Here is a 17,925-nt window from a genome sequence, read left to right as displayed (position 1 = left end):
GGTGGAGGGGGCGGGGCCAGGAGGCGTTTAGTGACCGAAGCCCTGAATTAGTCAAGATTTATCCTCCCTCCTCAGACTGGGACATTCCTTGAAAATCACCACATAAGGCTCCATTTCAGCGTTACTGGTCTCTGGTGTGGGGACAGCACCCCACTTTTGTTTTACTGTGTTCCCTTCCTCAAGCATCATGTTTTGGAAGAAAGGCTGCTAATTATATGTACTGTTGCACTATTGCTGATAGCTTTGTGTCAGTTTTTAAAAATTTAATGACAAGTCATAACATTCTGTCCCTGAGGTAGTTGTCGTCCCCAATTTATGGAGAAGGAAACGTTCTCAGGCAAAATAACTTGTTTGAACTCAAACAGCCAGTGAAGAGGGGTGCCCAAAGTCTGGCTCTCCGCAGCCCGTGCCCTAGCCCTGAGCCCGGCTGCCTCCACAGGTTAGCCAGACAAGGAGTGGCACAGCTGAAGCCAAAGTAAAATCATGAACAGCAAGAGAAGACATCACACCAGACGGTTTTAGTTAACCTGAATGGAGTTATCTAGAGTGAGTGGCTATGTAGGGGGGGTTTAGGTTTTTTATTTTTGGAATATATTACGGTTTTAGTTAACCTGAATGGAGTTATCTAGAGTGGCTATGTAGGGGGGGGTTAGGTTTTTTACTTTTGGAATATATTTTTATTAATTTGAGAGAGGAAGGGAGAGAGAAACATCAATGATGAGAGAGTATCATTGATGGGCTGCCTCCTGCACACACGCCCCCCACCCCACCCCCCTATGGAGCCTGCAACCTGGTCATGTGCCCTGTCCAGGAATTGAACCGTGACCTGGTTCATGGATCATGGCTCCAGCACTGAACCACACCAGCCGGGCTCTTAGGCTTTTAAAAATTACTTAAAATAGTTCAGAGACCTCTTTTTCTACCCTACTAAAATCCGTATAGGTCAGGGTTCTCCAGAGAAATAGAACCAATAGGATATGTTTATAGAAAAAGATTTATTTTAAGGAATTGACTCTGCAATTCTGGAGGCTGGCAAATCCAAAACCTTAAGGGTAGGCAGGCAGACCCAGGAAAGAGCCATCGTTGCAGTTCAAGTGTGAAGGTCATCTGCTGGCAGAACTCCCTCTTCCAGGGAGTCCGTCTTCTGCCTGGGGTTTGGATTACAGACTGAGTTGGTACTGCCCTACAGTGGAGGGCTGAGGGGCGGGGAGATGAGTGACTTGCCCAAGGACACAGCTGGTTAAGGACCACAGTGTCTCTCTCCTGTTTCCTGGTTCCCAGCCCAGTTCTTATTACTCAGCACTGGAGTGTCTCATGTTTGAGCTCTGGCTAGTTTGGGATGACAGGTGACATCTGACCTAGTCCCCTGCTACTGTCCTTGCCTTTTGCTATTGCTTAACTGGCAGAAGCCAAGGTGGGAAACTTGATAATCCTGCTTAAAATTATGGAGGCTTTTCTTTTTATATATATACTAGTGGCCCCGTGCATGAAATTCGTGCACTGGGGAGGGGTGTTCCTCAGCCCAGCCTGCACCCTCTCCAATCTGGGACCCCTCGAAGGATGTCCTACTGCTGGTTTACAGGGATCGGGCCTAAACCGGCAGTCGGACATCCCTCTCGCAATCCGGGACTGCTGGCTCCTAACCTCTCACCTGCCTGCCTGCCTGCCTGATTGCCCCTAACCACTCTGCCTGCCGGCCTGCTCACCCCCAATTGCCCCCCGCTGCTGGCCTGCTTGCCCCCACCTTCCCTCCCTACTGCCTGCTCGCCCCCAACTGCCCCGCTGCTGGTCTGCTCACTCCAAACTGCCCCCCCCGGTGTCCTGATCACCTCCAACTGACCCCCACTGATGGTCTGCTTACCCCCAACGGCCCCGTCCCCCACCAGCCTGATCACCCACAACTGCCCTTCCCTCTTGGCCTCTAACCATCTCTACCTCAGCCCCACCACCATGGCTTTGTCCAGAAGAATGTCTGGAAGGTCTTCTATATATTTTATTGATTTTTTACAGAGAGGAAGGGAGAGGGATACAGAGTTAGAAACATCGATGAGAGAGAAACTTCCATCAGCTGCTTCCTGCACACCTCCCACTGGGGATGTGCCCGCAACCAAGGTACATGCCCTTGACTGGAATCGAACCTGGGACCCTTCAGTCCACAGGCCAATGCTCTATCCACTGAGCCAAACCGGTTACGGCGGAGACTTTTCTTAACTGAGGAGCTCGATCCTCCTAAGCTTACCGTCTACACGTCCTTTTCTCACACTTCACTTACAATTTTTAATTAGTTCACAGTTTTTAAAATTCAGGTGTTCGATTTCTTTTTGCGGAAAAAAATGACCAGATCTGGCATCTCTAATACTAAAATTCCATATGGTGTCACAGTAGAATAGTGGCTACTCCATTTAAATGGAGGCATATGGAGGGGAAATTCGGTTACAAAATAGGCAAAAGACATGCGCGAATATTTCATCAAGAGGAGATACAGATGTTAAATATGCATATGAAAAGATGTTCAAGATCACTAGCCATTAGGGAAATGCAGGTTGAAAACACCATGTGCCATCACTGCATACTTATTAGAACAGCTAAAATAAAAAATAGTAATAGTACCAAATGCTGGTGAGGATGCAGAGAAGCTGGGCTGCTGGCGAGAATATAAAATGGTACAAACACTCTGGAAAACAGCAGTTTCTCTCAAAAGAAAACAAAAACAAAAAAAACATGCATTACCGTATGACCTAGCCATTGCAGTCTTGGGCATTTACCCAGAGAAATGAAAACTTATGTTTATACAAAAACCTGTACATGAGTAGCTGCTGTGGAAAACAGCATGGCAGCTCCCCCCAAAAATAAAAATAGAATTATCATATGACCCAGCAATTCTACTTCTTGGTGTACACACAAAAGAATTGAAAGCAGGGACTTGAACAGATACTTGATAAAGGATTACTCCACAAAATATTGCTTCTGCTCCATGGAGTAGAATTGAGTTGACAAGACCAGATAGACTTTCTTTTTTTTTTTTTTTTAGGTAAAACTTATGGTGAAAGGTGTATTAGTTACAGACACTAAGTGCTTTGGGACTCCTCCAGAGGAAAGGTTGCTGTGGGCTGGTTTGTCAGGGCTAGTTGTACTGGGAGGAAGTGATTGAGTTGGGACTTGATGGAAGAGTAGAGAAGAGCCAGGCAAAATAATACAATAGAAATAGAAGGGGAGAGGAGCAGTGTGAGCAAAGGTTCCGAGAGTGGCATATGAAAGATAAATATGGGTGGTGCGTAGACCAGCCTGTGAAACAGTTTTCAGATACACAAAGTACCAGGACAAGGTCCTGAGTCACCTACTGGCTAGGTTTTTGAACAGAAGAGAGAGTGACATTGAAAGCAGTGTAGTTCGATCTGGCTCAGAAGCAGGTGAAGGGATGATGTGAGAGTAGGAAAGTCTAGAGGTGGGTAACTAACCACGGAACGGAAGGGATCAGCAGATCAGATAGGATTTGAGGTGAAGCCCGGGTGATGTCACCTGCCTGAAGTACGGAAGGACCCTGATTTGGGGGAGTGCATCCCCACCAGCACCTGCATTTCCATCTGTTTCCATCAGAATTATTATATTCTTGTTTCCTTTCTGAAAACAGAGTGAATCCACCAGATTCCTAAAAGGTAGAGAGAGGATTTAGTGACTCAGCTCCATGGATCCTCCTGATTTTACCCCCTTGTCTGCAGAAGTGACCTGAGGTCATTCACAAGTGGAGGGGTGCTGTTGACTACATACTCCTGCCCATCTACAGCTCCTGGCAACCATCCACTAGCTGCCTGCCAAGGCCTTTGCAGAGAGAGCTGTCTCCATCACCAGAAACCTCCAACATTGTGCTGGGGCTTGACAGGCAGCAAAGGAGTGGCGTGTGTCACCTGCAGAAATTGGAAGTTCTGACCTCTTAACTAATGATGTTCAGTGTTGGGTTGTCTCTGATGCAATGAAGCGACTGAGTGTGAGAAAAATTATTCTGAGTAATGAGGAAGACAGGATGGCCTGAGCCCAGGCTGAGCAGTGAAACCTACTTTGGTTGTGTTTGTACTAGCTGCCAGTCTGGTACTTGAAGACCTTGCCCCGCTATCCTTCCCCTCCCCCATTTCCCATTACGTAGCCTTACTAGTCTCCCTCTCTCACAGTGTGTGTCTTTCTTCACAGACCGTTTTTACCCAGAAAAGCAAGCTGCTCCCTGACCCACTGGACACGAGACGCTGGCAGGGCTTCCAGCTGGAGGAGTATCTGATAGGGCAATTCATTGGCAAGGGCTGCAGTGCTGCTGTGTATGAAGCCACCATGCCTGTGTTGCCCCGGAACCTGGAGGTGGCAAAGAGCATCCGGCTTCTTCCAGGGAGAGCCCCAGATGTCATCCCACCAGGAGAAGAGGAGGCGCGAGCTCCACGGCCCCCTGCTTTCCCCTTAGCCATCAAGATGATGTGGAACATCCGGGTAAGAATGGGCCTTCCATCTTCGGAGTGCCAATCTCGGGGGACCTGATGATGCTTTTTCCCAGGAAGTGGATAGGAAAAGACAGATTCTTCACAGTCCAGGTGCTTATGTAGTCGGGCTTCTTCACCCTCTCACACAGGAGTGTGAAGCCGTGTGTCTCAAAACGTAGTATGTCCACGACTCACCTGGAGATTAACAGATTCTGATCGGGTCTGGGGTGGGCCTGAGATTCTGCCTTTCAGTAAGCTCCCAGGTGGCGCCCGTGCCGCTGGTTGTGAAACAAAGTTTGAGTAACAAGTGCCTAAACCATTGGTTTCTCACCTGGCAGTCCTGGCTGATCAGTTAGTTCATTTCAGGACTGCAGTTACCACCATCTTTTCTCCTTCCTGCGACCTGCCTCACTGGAGAGGAAGAGGCACACTCCTTATCTCTAACCTCACCCTCCACCTTACCTCCAGATCAGGGGCTTGCTTGTCACCTCCCTGCTGTCAATTCTGGGAGGACTCCAGGTGTTGGGATATTGAGTTTATTCCCCCCACAAAAGCAAAGATTTTTGTCTATTGAGAGTAATTTCTTTACCTTGCCAATTACATAGGCTGGCTTAGAAAATTCATCAAGACCTGATGTTCTTTCTCCTGCCCAGAGCATACATCCAAGTCTAAGATGAAAAACAGCCATGAGCTCATGCTGGACCCTGAAGTGCAGTTTCTTGTTTTGATTTGGGGAAGGAAGGTTATTAGACTGTTGCCCTTCCAAGCTGGGTTAATAGCTAACAAGCATCTGAACCCTTTGCCTATAAAACATCCAGTGGAAGCGTCAAACTTCCACTGGTTGGGGCATGAGAGCTCTTGCATTCAGAAAACCTAAAAGACTTGATTCTTACAGGATATTCTTGATGCTCAAGTTTCTTGGGTACTGAGAGCTGTTCATAGTGAAAAGAGGTGAATAAGGTCATTTTCTTCCTCTTTGGTATTGTTGGTTGTTTGTTTCTTACTGGGAGATGGGAAAGCTGTTCTGTGATTCAGCACAACCTTACCTTGAGTGGGCTGGTCAGGCTCTGACCTGTCTGCTGCAGGGAACCGAGAGGCTAGGTCTGCTTGTTACCAGAGGCATCTGTGGCAGGAAGAAGGGTCCCATGCCCTGACCATCCTGATCTCTCTTCCTGCCCTGGCATCTGAACATCCTCTGAGTTGGCATGGATGACACCTCCGCCCTATCTCAGGAGGGACTAACCTTGGCTTGCCACTTCGAGAGGTTGGCTTATCTTTTTTTTTTCACTCCCCAAAAAACACATATTTTTATTTTTTTCAACAAAGACATGGTTACTTTTTTATTTGAAGGAGAGAAAAAAAGTATGTTTTAATAAATACTGTGGAAACATTGACCAAACATACATTGACTTCAACATTTTAAAAAATGCAATGAAAGTTCTGCTTTTTAACAATTATAACTTTTCTTTTTACAATATTTAAATACAGAAAGCACTTGCCAGCTATTTTGTAATACTGCCCAAAGCATAATGCTGCTTCAGTCAAAACATATTATGTTGGCAGAAACATCTGTATTTCATGGGAAATGACTGGTATTTCCTTGCAGAGACAAAACAAAGTGCTTATAAAACATAGAACTAAGTTTGTAATTACCTTAGTCTCCTTTCTTTTTTTTTTTTTAAATATATTTTATTGATTTTTTACAGAGAAGAAGGGAGAGGGATAGAGAGTTAGAATCATCAATGAGAGAGAAACATCAATCAGCTGCCTCCTGCACGCCCCCCACTGGGGACGTGCCCGCAACCCAGGTACATGCCCTTGACCGGAATCGAACCTGGGACCCTTCACTCCACAGGCCGACGCTCTATCCACTGAGCCAAACCGGCTATGGCAGTAGTCTCCTTTCTTGCCACAGTTTAATGGGAGCAACAGCTTCAACACTTCAAAAATGAAAGAAAGCTCAATAAAAAAACATATTTTTATTGATTTCAGAGAAGAAGGGAGAGGGAGAGTGAGATAAAAACATCAACGATCAGAGAGAATCATTGATTGGCTGCCTCCTGCAGGTCCCCACTGGGGATCAAGCCCGCAACCTGGGCATATGCCCTGACCAGGAATCAAACCGTGACCTCCTGGTTCATAGGTCGATGCTCAACCTCTGAGCCATGCCGGCTGGGCTTATCTTAAAGGTCAAAATCCTAATCAGTAGCTGTTCTGGTCCGGATTACAAGGAGGGGTTGGACTTGCCATTCCGCTTGGGTCTGTATAACCCTGGATTCATTGTGGATTTGTTTCAGGCCGGTTCCTCCAGCGAAGCCATTTTTAGAACAATGAGCAAGGAGCTAGTCCCAGCGAGTCGAGTGGCCTTGGCCGGGGAGTATGGAGACGTTACTTACAGGTAAGCACCCATCTGCCCACCAGACTGGCTGTGAGTTCTTTGAGAGCAAAACCATCATCTGTGTCCTCAGCACTCAGCCCAGCGTCTGACACGACATGCAGATGATAGCAAATGCTTACTGAATGATGTAGTTAATGATGGATTTTCGGTTGGTGGGTGATTAACTTGGGAAAGATTGTAGATTACCTGCCGATGCACACTGGAGTGAGGAGAGAGGGCCATCCCAAAACGCCCATTTCAGAAAATAGGAAATTGATTTGATTTCTGATTCTTCCTAAGTAATGCCCAGTGGAGCACCACCTATCTGTACCAACTGAACTCTGCCCCCAGCAGAGGTAGCATTCATTCCTCTAACAACTGCAGTGCACCTAATGGTGCTGACAGATTTAAAAAAAAAAAAGTGGCCTGTTCCCCAAGAGTTCTCCATGAGGCCCAGGAGCCAGATGTGTCAGGAGCATTCAGGTGTGATAAGTTCTAGAATGGTGTACGCTCAGGTGCAGAGGGAGCCCTGAGGTGGTTTGTGCGTGGCCAGGGTGTGGCCATTCAGAAAGGCCTCTTGAAGGGACAGTTCATGGTGCCTTTTGAAGAATGACTAGGCATTAGCTTGGCAAAGCAGTAGGAAAAGAGCATTGCCCTCAGGGAGGAGCAGTGGACAGCTGCCTCTCGGACGGTGGCTTGTAAGTCCCGTGTCATAGGTTTGAGCTGTGACAACAGGAATTGCGCTCACTGTAATACTTGTAGACCACCAGGAGGAGGTGGGCCTGCTGCATTTTGAGTGATTTACTAAAGCAGTGGTCAGCAAACTCAGTCAACAGAGCCAAATATCAACAGTACTTCTTCAAAATAGACTCGCCCAGGCCGAAAACCAACTTCTGTGCATGGGCCAGGAAGTTTAACGTGGTATTTTGTGGAAGAGCCACACTCAAGGGGTCAAAGAGCCGCAGTTTGCCGACCACGGTACTAGAGGATTGATTTATTGATCTAGTTCTGTCAGAACCAGGAAGGTAGAAATAGGGACTTAAGGGAATGTACATGGAAAACCTCTTGCATTGCTTGAAAGGCGCCAGTATAACTGAGGGTCCGGCAGGTCTGTGGGCTCAGCACTGTCCTCCTCTCCTGATTCCTGTGTAGGAAAAAGTGGACCACTGAATGTCAGCTGCTTTTGGGGGCTAATATTGTGGTGTCAGCTTCAGCCTGCTGACAGGGTGCTGTCACGGGGCTGTGAGCACTAAGATGTCCCTGTCGCAGAGTCCTGCCCAGACTTCTCGTCTGAAATAGTCCCCGCCGCTCTCAGTCCTTTACCGCGCCTTGGTTTCTTTTCATCGCAGTTATCACCATCAGACTGTAAATCATAGAGGAGTGTGTCTACTTATTCCCAGTCTCTTCAGCTGTGCTAGATGCTCTCTGGGGCCAGGACTTCCAGGTTTTGTTTCCCGCGTTCCCCCACAGCTCAGTGAGTGTCTGCTGAGTGGTTAGGTGAATATGGCCGAAGGTCTATTACTAAAGTACAGGTGACATCTAACACGGTCTCAGGAGAAACTCTTCCCTGAGAGCATCCTGGGTGTATTCTACGGAGCCTTTGCTCATCTAGGGATCTCAGATTTGGCCCTTTGCATCTGCTCCTCTTTACTTCGCCCACCTGATTTCTCTTTTTTTTAATATTTATTGTTGAAAGTTATTACATATGTTCCTTCCCCCTCTCTCCCATTGCCCTCATCCACCCCACACCCCACGATTTCATTGTTTTTTTAAATATACTTGTATTGATTTCAGAGAGAAATTACATATGTTCCTTCCCCCTCTCTCCCATTGCCCTCTCCCACCCTCCTCCCCACAATTTCTTTGTTTTTTTAAATATGCTTGTATTGATTTCAGAGAGAGAGGGAGATAGAAACATCAGTGATGAGAGAGAATCATTGATTTGCTGCCTCCTGCATGCCCACAACCTGGGCATGTGCCCTTGACCAGAATCGAACCTGGGACCCTTGAGTCCACAGGCCAATGCTCTAGCCACTGAGCCAAATTGGCTAGGACCCCCCTGATTTCTGATCTTGTCCCATTTACAGGCTACGCTCCACCATACTGAATTCCTACTGCCCTCCCCAAGGCACCAAGCTCCTCCATGACTATTCTGCCTCTGCATGCAGTTAGCTATACTGGGCTGCCCTCCCCACAGCCTCCTGTCCTGCTCCAACACCCACATGCACATGCCTCCCCAGCATAGCCACACTCTTCTCTGGACTCCCGTGACAGCTGGCAGAGCTTTCCCAGGTGGCACTGACAGCCTTGAGCTGTGATGTCTGTGGGCTTCTATTCCATTCTCCTCTGCCACCTGGTGTCCTTATTTCTTACCCCTTGGCTCTTCTGTTCCTGCCTGCCTTTGGCTTACACACCTCCTTGGCTTCCAGTGGCCCAAGCAAATCTCATGACATCCTTTCACCAGCTCCATTGCATTCGTACCCTCAGAGAGATTCTACCTAGCCCCTTCCCTTTTCCTGTCAGCCATTTGGATCTCAGATGTGTCCAGGTTTACTACCCTTAGTCCAGTCGTCTTTGGTTGAGGCTGTGAGTGTGAGGCTCCTGGAGAAAGAGGGTGGGGAGGGCAGGCAGTTGACAGCTCTACTCCCAAATGTCTGAATCCATTCATTCATTCAACAAAGGTTGATTGAGCTCATACTCCACACAAAGTGTTATTGCAAGAACTTGGAATCACAGAGATTCTAGTCCTTTCTTTACAAGTATTATCAACCTCATGAGGTATGTTACTACCTTTTTCCCTGCACTTGAGACTGAGCCCAGAGAAGTTAAGTAACTTGGCCAAGGACGTACAGTGGCAGACCTGGAGTCCAAACTCAGGCACCTAGTCTGATTCCAGGTGCTCTTAACCGGTATCTGCCACATGGGATGATGGATGGACGAAAGGATGGATGGGAAGAAGGACTGGCTTTTCTCTGGGCTCATCAAATCTGATGCATCATCTTAATGGTTTTTTTCTCTAACACCAGGCTCTGCATCTGGAACATAGCAGATCTGTAGTAAATGTTTGATATAAATGGTGAATAAATGAATGGCAGTATTTACTGTGGCCTTAGATTATCTTTCCAACTCTTGTTACCTGTTACTGGCCTCATACGTTTGTCCCTTTTGACTGAAACAGAAAATCTAAGGGAGGTCCGAAGCAACTGGCTCCTCACCCTAACATCATCCGGGTCTTCCGCGCCTTCACATCGTCAGTCCCACTGCTGCCAGGGGCCCTGGTCGACTACCCAGATGTGCTGCCCCCACGTCTTTACCCTGAAGGCGTGGGCCACGGCCGGACACTTTTCCTCGTTATGAAGAAGTAAGTGGCAGGAGTATGGCAGGACCTGGAGTGGGAGCTGTTCCCTGCCTCTGTGCACCTGGAGTCCAGGGTCACAGGGAAGAGGATCCTCATCCTTTGGGAGATAAGGCCATGCCAAGGGCAAGTTTCCATAAACAGAATCTCTTCATTTAGAACAGACTTTTCACCTTGTGCTTTTATGTAAAATACTAGAGGCCCAATGCATGAAATTCGTGCAAGAGTAAGCCTTCCTTGCCCGGCTGTCGGCACCGGTTTCCCTTTGGCACCCAGGACCCGGGCTTCCTTCCGGCTGCTGGCAGGCACCCAGGACCCGGCTTCCCTTGCAGCCCCGGCTTTGTCCGGAAGGACGTCCGGTCTAATTAGCATATTATGCTATTATTATTATAGACTTGAGGCCTGGTGTACGAAACTTGTGCAGGGGGGGTGGGGTGGGTGGGAACGGGCCCTCAGCCCAGCCTGCACCCTCTCCAATCCAGGACCCCTCAGGGGATGTCCAACTGCCGGTTTACGATCAGGCCTAAACTGGCAGTCAGACATCCCTCTCACAATCTGGGACCGCTGACTCCTAACTGCTCACCTGCCTGCTGGCCTGATCACCCCTAACTGCCCCCCTTGCCAGCCCGATCACCCCTAACCACCTCTGCCTGCCGACCTGATCAACCCTTACTGCCCCCCCTGCCGGCCTGCTCGCCCCACACAGCCTGCTGTTTGGTTGTTACTGTGACAGCATCCCAGGCAATTTGCATATTCCTCTATTATTAGTATAGATGTATGTTTTTATTGATTTTAGAGAGGGAGGGAGAGAGATAGAAATATCAACGATGAGTTAAAATTCATTGGTCGGCTGCCTCCCACATGCCCCACACTGGGGATCAAGCCTGCAACCTGGGCATGTGCCCTTGACTGGAATTGAACCCGGGACCCTTCAGTCAGCAGTCTGATGCTCTATCCACTTGAACCAAACCAGCTAGGGCTGTTTGTTTTTTAACATACACAGTTCTTCTCCCGCTCTGCACCCCTTAACATTGCAGCCATGGACATTTTAAGGAAATAAGATCTGTACTATTAACATGTGAGGCCTGGCTCTTCCTAATTTCAGGATAGTGGGTGGGAACAAAGGATACTTGGGGCAAAAAGAAATCAAAAAGCTCCAGATAAAAGAGGCAAGCCCATCATCCTAGTAATAAATAAGATGCTAGCAAGTGTCAGTGCATGATAGAGATTCCGTCACCTTCTCCACCAGCTACCCCTGTACCTTGCGCCAGTACCTTCGAGAGAACACCCCAAGCCCCCGCCTCGCCACTGTGATGATGTTGCAGCTCTTGGAAGGAGTTGATCATCTGGTTCAACAGGGCGTCGCACACAGGGACCTAAAATCTGACAACATCCTTGTGGAGTTGGATGCAGGTAGGTGCCCGCCCACACCGCAGAGCTTTCCAGGGGTCTGGGGACATAGGTCCTTTTTGGTTTTTATGTCCTATTATAAGTTGTATCTATATTTAGCTCTGTACACAAGACATGAGCAATCTGTCCTTCAAAGTGGAAGCTTTCGTTCTCCATGGGATTTGTGGAGTGATTAACATTCCCAAGTTCCTTTCTGTTGCCCATGTACAGAACAACCCTAGTGATGGAAGTTTTCTTGATTAAAGTAAAAGAGGTAGACTTTAGCTCAATATAAGAAAGAATTTTTAAACTGAAAGCTGTCCAAATATAAGCCCAGTTGCCTCTGGAAATAATGAGTTCCCATCACTGGAAGCATTCAAGTAGAACGTGGATGGTTAATTGTTTGGGGATACTGTAAAGTAGTTCATATATCTGATCACTTTTGATCTAGATTTGAAATAAGTAAACATGCAGTTAAATTACTAGAGGAACTGGCTTCTTAAAGGAAGTCTGTGTGAATACTTTTACAAATAACGAATTCCTAATGCACCTGTTTCTTAGGTGTGGATTTGGGTTTTCAGGTTCAAATAAGGGCCCTTCGAGGTCATTTAAGCCAAGCACCATCTGTTAAGTAAATTATGAGCAGTCCTTCAGCCTTGGGACAGGTCCAATGACTTCATTATTTAGACTGATCCAAACTTTTCTGCTGTTAATCCTCACTTGAGGATATTTTTTCCACTGATTTTTAGAGAGAGAGGGGAGGGGGAAGAGGATCCTCATCCTTTGGGAGATAAGGCCATGCCAAGGGCAAGTTTCCATAAACAGAATCTCTTCATTTAGAACAGACTTTTCACCTTGTGCTTTTATGTAAAATACTAGAGGCCCAATGCATGAAATTCGTGCAAGAGTAAGCCTTCCTTCCCCGGCTGTCGGCACCGGCTTCCCTTTGGCACCCAGGACCCAGGCTTCCTTCCGGCTGCTGGCAGGCACCCAGGACCCGGGCTTCCCTTGCAGCCCCGGCTTTGTCCGGAAGGACGTCCGGTCTAATTAGCATATTATGCTATTATTATTATAGACTTGAGGCCCGGTGTACGAAACTTGTGCAGGGGGGGTGGGGTGGATGGGAATGGGCCCTCAGCCCAGCCTGCACCCTCTCCAATCCGGGACCCCTCAGGGGATGTCCAACTGCCGGTTTAGGATCAGGCCTAAACTGGCAGTCAGACATCCCTCTCACAATCTGGGACCGCTGACTCCTAACTGCTTGCCTCCCTGCCTGCCTGCCTGATTGCCCCTAACCCCTCCCCTGCCAGCCTGATTGACCCCCAACTGCTCTCTCCTGCAGGGCTGGTCTCCCCCAACTGCCCTCCCCTGCTGGCCTGGTCACGCCCAACTGCTCTCCCCTGCTGGCCTGGTCCCCCTCAACTGCCCTCTCCTGCAGGGCTGGCCCCCCCAACTGCCCTCCCCTGAAGGCCTTGTCCCTCCCAACTACCCTCTCCTGCAGGACTGGTCCCCCCCAAATGCCCTCCCCTGTCGGCCATCTTGTGTCCACATGGGGGTGGCCATCTTGTGTGTTGGAGTGATGGTCAATTTGCATATCACTCTTTTATTAGTTAGGATTACTTACTAGCATTTCCCTCTGCTGTGCCCATGCTCTTTTACCTTACTCCCATATGCCTAGGCATATTTTTTCCAGTGATCTGGAAAGTACAATGCAGCAATCATATTAATAATGTCTTATTATCATCATTTAATGATGAGAGCCTGCAACCTGGGCATGTGCCCTTGACTGGAATTGAACCCGGGACCCTTCAGTCAGCAGTCTGACGCTCTATCCACTTGAACCAAACCAGCTAGGGCTGTTTGTTTTTTAACATACACAGTTCTTCTCCCCCTCTGCACCCCTTAACATTGCAGCCATGGACATTTTAAGGAAATAAGATCTGTACTATTAACATGTGAGGCCTGGCTCTTCCTAATTTCAGGATAGTGGGTGGGAACAAAGGATACTTGGGGCAAAAAGAAATCAAAAAGCTCCAGATAAAAGAGGCAAGCCCATCATCCTAGTAATAAATAAGATGCTAGCAAGTGTCAGTGCATGATAGAGATTCCGTCACCTTCTCCACCAGCTACCCCTGTACCTTGCGCCAGTACCTTCGAGAGAACACCCCAAGCCCCCGCCTCGCCACTGTGATGATGTTGCAGCTCTTGGAAGGAGTTGATCATCTGGTTCAACAGGGCGTCGCACACAGGGACCTAAAATCTGACAACATCCTTGTGGAGTTGGATGCAGGTAGGTGTCCGCCCACACCGCAGAGCTTTCCAGGGGTCTGGGGACATAGGTCCTTTTTGGTTTTTATATCCTATTATAAGTTGTATCTATATTTAGCTCTGTACACAAGACATGAGCAATCTGTCCTTCAAAGTGGAAGCTTTCGTTCTCCATGGGATTTGTGGAGTGATTAACATTCCCAAGTTCCTTTCTGTTGCCCATGTACAGAACAACCCTAGTGATGGAAGTTTTCTTGATTAAAGTAAAAGAGGTAGACTTTAGCTCAATATAAGAAAGAATTTTTAAACTGAAAGCTGTCCAAATATAAGCCCAGTTGCCTCTGGAAATAATGAGTTCCCATCACTGGAAGCATTCAAGTAGAACGTGGATGGTTAATTGTTTGGGGATACTGTAAAGTAGTTCATATATCTGATCACTTTTGATCTAGATTTGAAATAAGTAAACATGCAGTTAAATTACTAGAGGAACTGGCTTCTTAAAGGAAGTCTGTGTGAATACTTTTACAAATAACGAATTCCTAATGCACCTGTTTCTTAGGTGTGGATTTGGGTTTTCAGGTTCAAATAAGGGCCCTTCGAGGTCATTTAAGCCAAGCACCATCTGTTAAGTAAATTATGAGCAGTCCTTCAGCCTTGGGACAGGTCCAATGACTTCATTATTTAGACTGATCCAAACTTTTCTGCTGTTAATCCTCACTTGAGGATATTTTTTCCACTGATTTTTAGAGAGAGAGGGGAGGGGAGAGAGAAAGAGAAACATTGATGTGAGAGAGACACATCAATTGGTTGCCTTTGACCAGAAATCGAACCTGGCACCCTTTAAAGGTGTATGGGCCAACACTCTATAACCACTGAGGACACCGGCCAATCTAGATTGATCCAAACTTTTATCCAGTTCTTTGTTTGAGGGCTTTGTCAGGGAGCCTTTATTTTCTAGAGGCATTTCTGTATTTGTGTAGCTGGCCTTCCCATTTGGCTCTCTGGAGAGCTCTCTGCTCTCCTGTACCAACCCTGAGTCCCTGTTAGCCCCTCTCCCCTACGTCTTGATGGTGGCTTTAGTAGGTTCATAGGAGGGCCTCTCAGAGGAAAGATGGAGAAGCAGTTGCTTACCCGCTCTGTCCCTTCCCCAGACGGCTGCCCCTGGCTGGTAATCTCAGATTTTGGTTGCTGCCTGGCTGATGAACGCATCGGCCTGCAGTTGCCGTTTACCAGCTGGGATGTGGATCGGGGCGGAAACGGCTGCCTGATGGCTCCTGAGGTGAGTCCTGCTGAGATGTCATGCGCCATCAGCAACTCTGGTGTTTCCACTGATAGAACAAGACTTCATGCCTCATCATTTTCTCAGCTCCTCCAGCTTTCATGACCCATGATTTGGCACCAGTCCCTTCCCTGCCACTTTGCTTTAGTCTGGATCTCCCCAATGTTCCTGGGAGATGCATGTTTTGTCAGCACAAAGTCGACAGCATAGACAGATTCTTCTGGGTCTGAGCTACAACTCACTAAAATTCTAGGTTCCTTAGGACAGAGTTCAGATTAGCCCATGAATCAGGTGGCATGCAGGAGCATGAGTAGCTTAGAAATACCAGCAACATGATTGCTCATCCATTGCTTTCTGAGCAGGTGTCCACGGCCTGCCCTGGCCCCAGGGTGGTGATCGACTACAGCAAGGCTGATGCCTGGGCAGTGGGAGCACTCGCCTATGAAATCTTCGGGCTCCCCAATCCTTTTTACGGCGAGGGTGGAGTCTACCTTGAAAGCCGAAGCTACCAAGAGACTCAGCTGCCTACACTGCCCGAGTCGGTGCCTCTAGATGCGAGACAGCTGGTGAGATCACTGCTGCAGCGGAAGGCCAGCAAGGTGAGGCCATCCCCAGGTTTTGCAGGGAATTTGCAGGTAGAAACCTCAGAGTAAAGATCAGCGTTGGGCAAGCACTAGAGCAGGGGTCGGGAACATCTGCCCCGCGGGCATACAGCTGGCAACATCATTTGGACTGTCCCTGCCAAGGCATTCGGGGTGAGTTCATTAAATGTTAGACCAAGTAAATATAGCAGGCTCATTTTTAAGGTAATTTTGTGTAGCCTGAGAATGATGTTATAAATATCCAAATGGCCCTTGGAAGAAAAAAGGTTCCCCACCCCTGATGTAGAGTGACCAACAACTCTTCTGCCTTACAAAGATTTAAAAACCAAGTACAGGAGAGCAAAACAGAGTTTAGTATGAATTGGAGTAGGGGAACTAGCCACCAAATTAGAATCCCAGCAGGTCAGCTCTTCTTGGCTTTAGTTGCTTACGTTACTCAGAGGGAGAAAGATGCATTTTTAAGAAATGTCTGTTGGAGATGTAGTTTATGGAAATGGCTGAGATCTAATGAGACAGTAGATGTAAAGACATGTATGAGAGCAGATCTGGACATTCTGAAGTTACTATAAGGCCGTGGTCGGCAAACTGGCTCACGAGCCACATGCAGCTCTTTGGCCCCTTGAGTGTGGCTCTTCCTAAGCCTTATGAGTACCCTAATTAAGTTAATAACAGTGTACCTACCTATATAGTTTAAGTTTAAAAAACTTGGCTCTCAAAAGAAATTTCAATCATTGTGCTGTTGATATTTGGCTCTGTTGACTAATGAGTTTGCCGACCACTGCTATAAGGAATCTAAAGGCTAACACAGGAGAGGCCACACGGTTGGGGTGGCAGGTCTGGTTCAGGTGGCATGCTTAGTGAACAGAGCAGAGGCAGACCAGGGTTCAAATTCTGTTCTTCCACTTCCCTCCCATCTTGCACAGGGTGCTGTCATGGTCACAGTAATGCTTTCTGCTACCAGTTACTATGAGATACAACTCATTCCAGACAGTGCTCCTAGCAGGAGGCAGTTTGTGGGCCCTCCGTGATGGGGAGGCCCACTGGGAGCACACTGCCCCCAGGCAAACATGTAAACATGGGAAAGCCTGGAGCATGGGTAGAAAGCAGCCAATATGTCAGGAAAGTGAAAGGTGTGGTAGGGGAGAGACGGGCGGAGAAGAATTTGGTTGGGACCAGGGGAGGGAAGAACCTGAAATGAGGATTCCTTACCGAAGAGGGTTGTGGGCTGAACACTTTGTCACAGATGTTCTAAGCCTCAGCTTCCCTTCCTGTTGCAGAGACCATCTGCCCGAGTAGCTGCTAATGTGCTTCATTTAAGCCTCTGGGGTGAACAAACTCTAGCCCTGAAGAATCTGAAACTAGACAAGATGATTGGCTGGCTCCTCCAACAATCAGCAGCCACTCTGTTGGCCGACAGGCTTACAGAGAAGAGCTGTGTGGAAACAAAAATGAAGATGTTATTTCTGGCCAACCTGGAATATGAGGCGCTGTGCCAAGCAGCCCTCCTCCTCTACTCTTGGAGGGCAGCCCCATGAAGGCTGTTGTAGCTGGTGAATTACTAAAAGAACTTGCAGCATCGATGTCGTGATGGTCTGTGAATGCTGAAGGGGGCGGGGGGTCTGAGGTGTGAGGAGAGAGTCAGGAGAAAAGATGGCACAGAGAGGGCTGGTCAGTGGAAAAGAAGGCATCTGGTTTGGCAAATGGGAGGAACAAGTTGAGTGAGGTTCACGGTCTGTAGCTATTAACTCTAGCTGTGCGATTGTGGTGCATCTACGTACATTTCTTACTTTTCCTATAGAGGGCCCCATAGTAAACACCCAGGCTGCTGCAGCTACTCAACTCTGCTGTTGTGGCACAAAAGCAGTCTTAAATATGGAAACAAACAGGTGTGGCTGCATGCCAATAGTAAAGCTTTATTTATGGACACTGAATTTCATGTGTCACTTAAATAGTCTTGTTTTTTAAATGGTTTTTAAAATTATTTTTTGCTTGCAGGAGCTTTATTTATGGACACTGAATTTCATGTGTCACTTAGTCTTGTTTTTTATGTTTTTAAATGGTTTTTAAAATTATTTTTTGCTTGCAGATCATACAAAAATAGGCAGCAGGCTGGATTGGCCCATAGGCCATAGTTTGCCAACCCCCTGGTCTAGATGAAGTCAAAGGGCCTAACTCTTAAAAAAAAAGCACTA

The 17,925-nt window shown here is 47.6% G+C and overlaps 1 protein-coding gene across 1 annotated transcript in view; it reads left to right on the top strand.

Moving 5' to 3' along the window:
* The window catches only part of PINK1 (PTEN induced putative kinase 1), a 25,022-nt gene extending 7,365 nt beyond the window's left edge, over nucleotides 1–17,657 (top strand). Inside the window, exons 2-8 of the mRNA XM_014534360.1 lie at nucleotides 4,167–4,473; nucleotides 6,761–6,861; nucleotides 10,019–10,201; nucleotides 11,445–11,608; nucleotides 15,004–15,131; nucleotides 15,494–15,730; nucleotides 17,011–17,657. Of these exons, the coding sequence (XP_014389846.1) occupies nucleotides 4,167–4,473; nucleotides 6,761–6,861; nucleotides 10,019–10,201; nucleotides 11,445–11,608; nucleotides 15,004–15,131; nucleotides 15,494–15,730; nucleotides 17,011–17,268 (1,378 nt within the window). The 3' untranslated portion in view covers nucleotides 17,269–17,657. The remainder of the gene's footprint in view (nucleotides 1–4,166; nucleotides 4,474–6,760; nucleotides 6,862–10,018; nucleotides 10,202–11,444; nucleotides 11,609–15,003; nucleotides 15,132–15,493; nucleotides 15,731–17,010) is intronic.
* Nucleotides 17,658–17,925: the final 268 nt, after the last annotated feature.

The sequence above is a fragment of the Myotis brandtii genome, unplaced genomic scaffold, assembly GCF_000412655.1.
Source record: "Myotis brandtii unplaced genomic scaffold, ASM41265v1 scaffold129, whole genome shotgun sequence".
Taxonomy (NCBI): Eukaryota; Metazoa; Chordata; class Mammalia; order Chiroptera; family Vespertilionidae; genus Myotis; species Myotis brandtii.
Note: the sequence above shows the minus strand (reverse complement) of the source record. Positions and strands in the feature narration are given on the sequence as shown.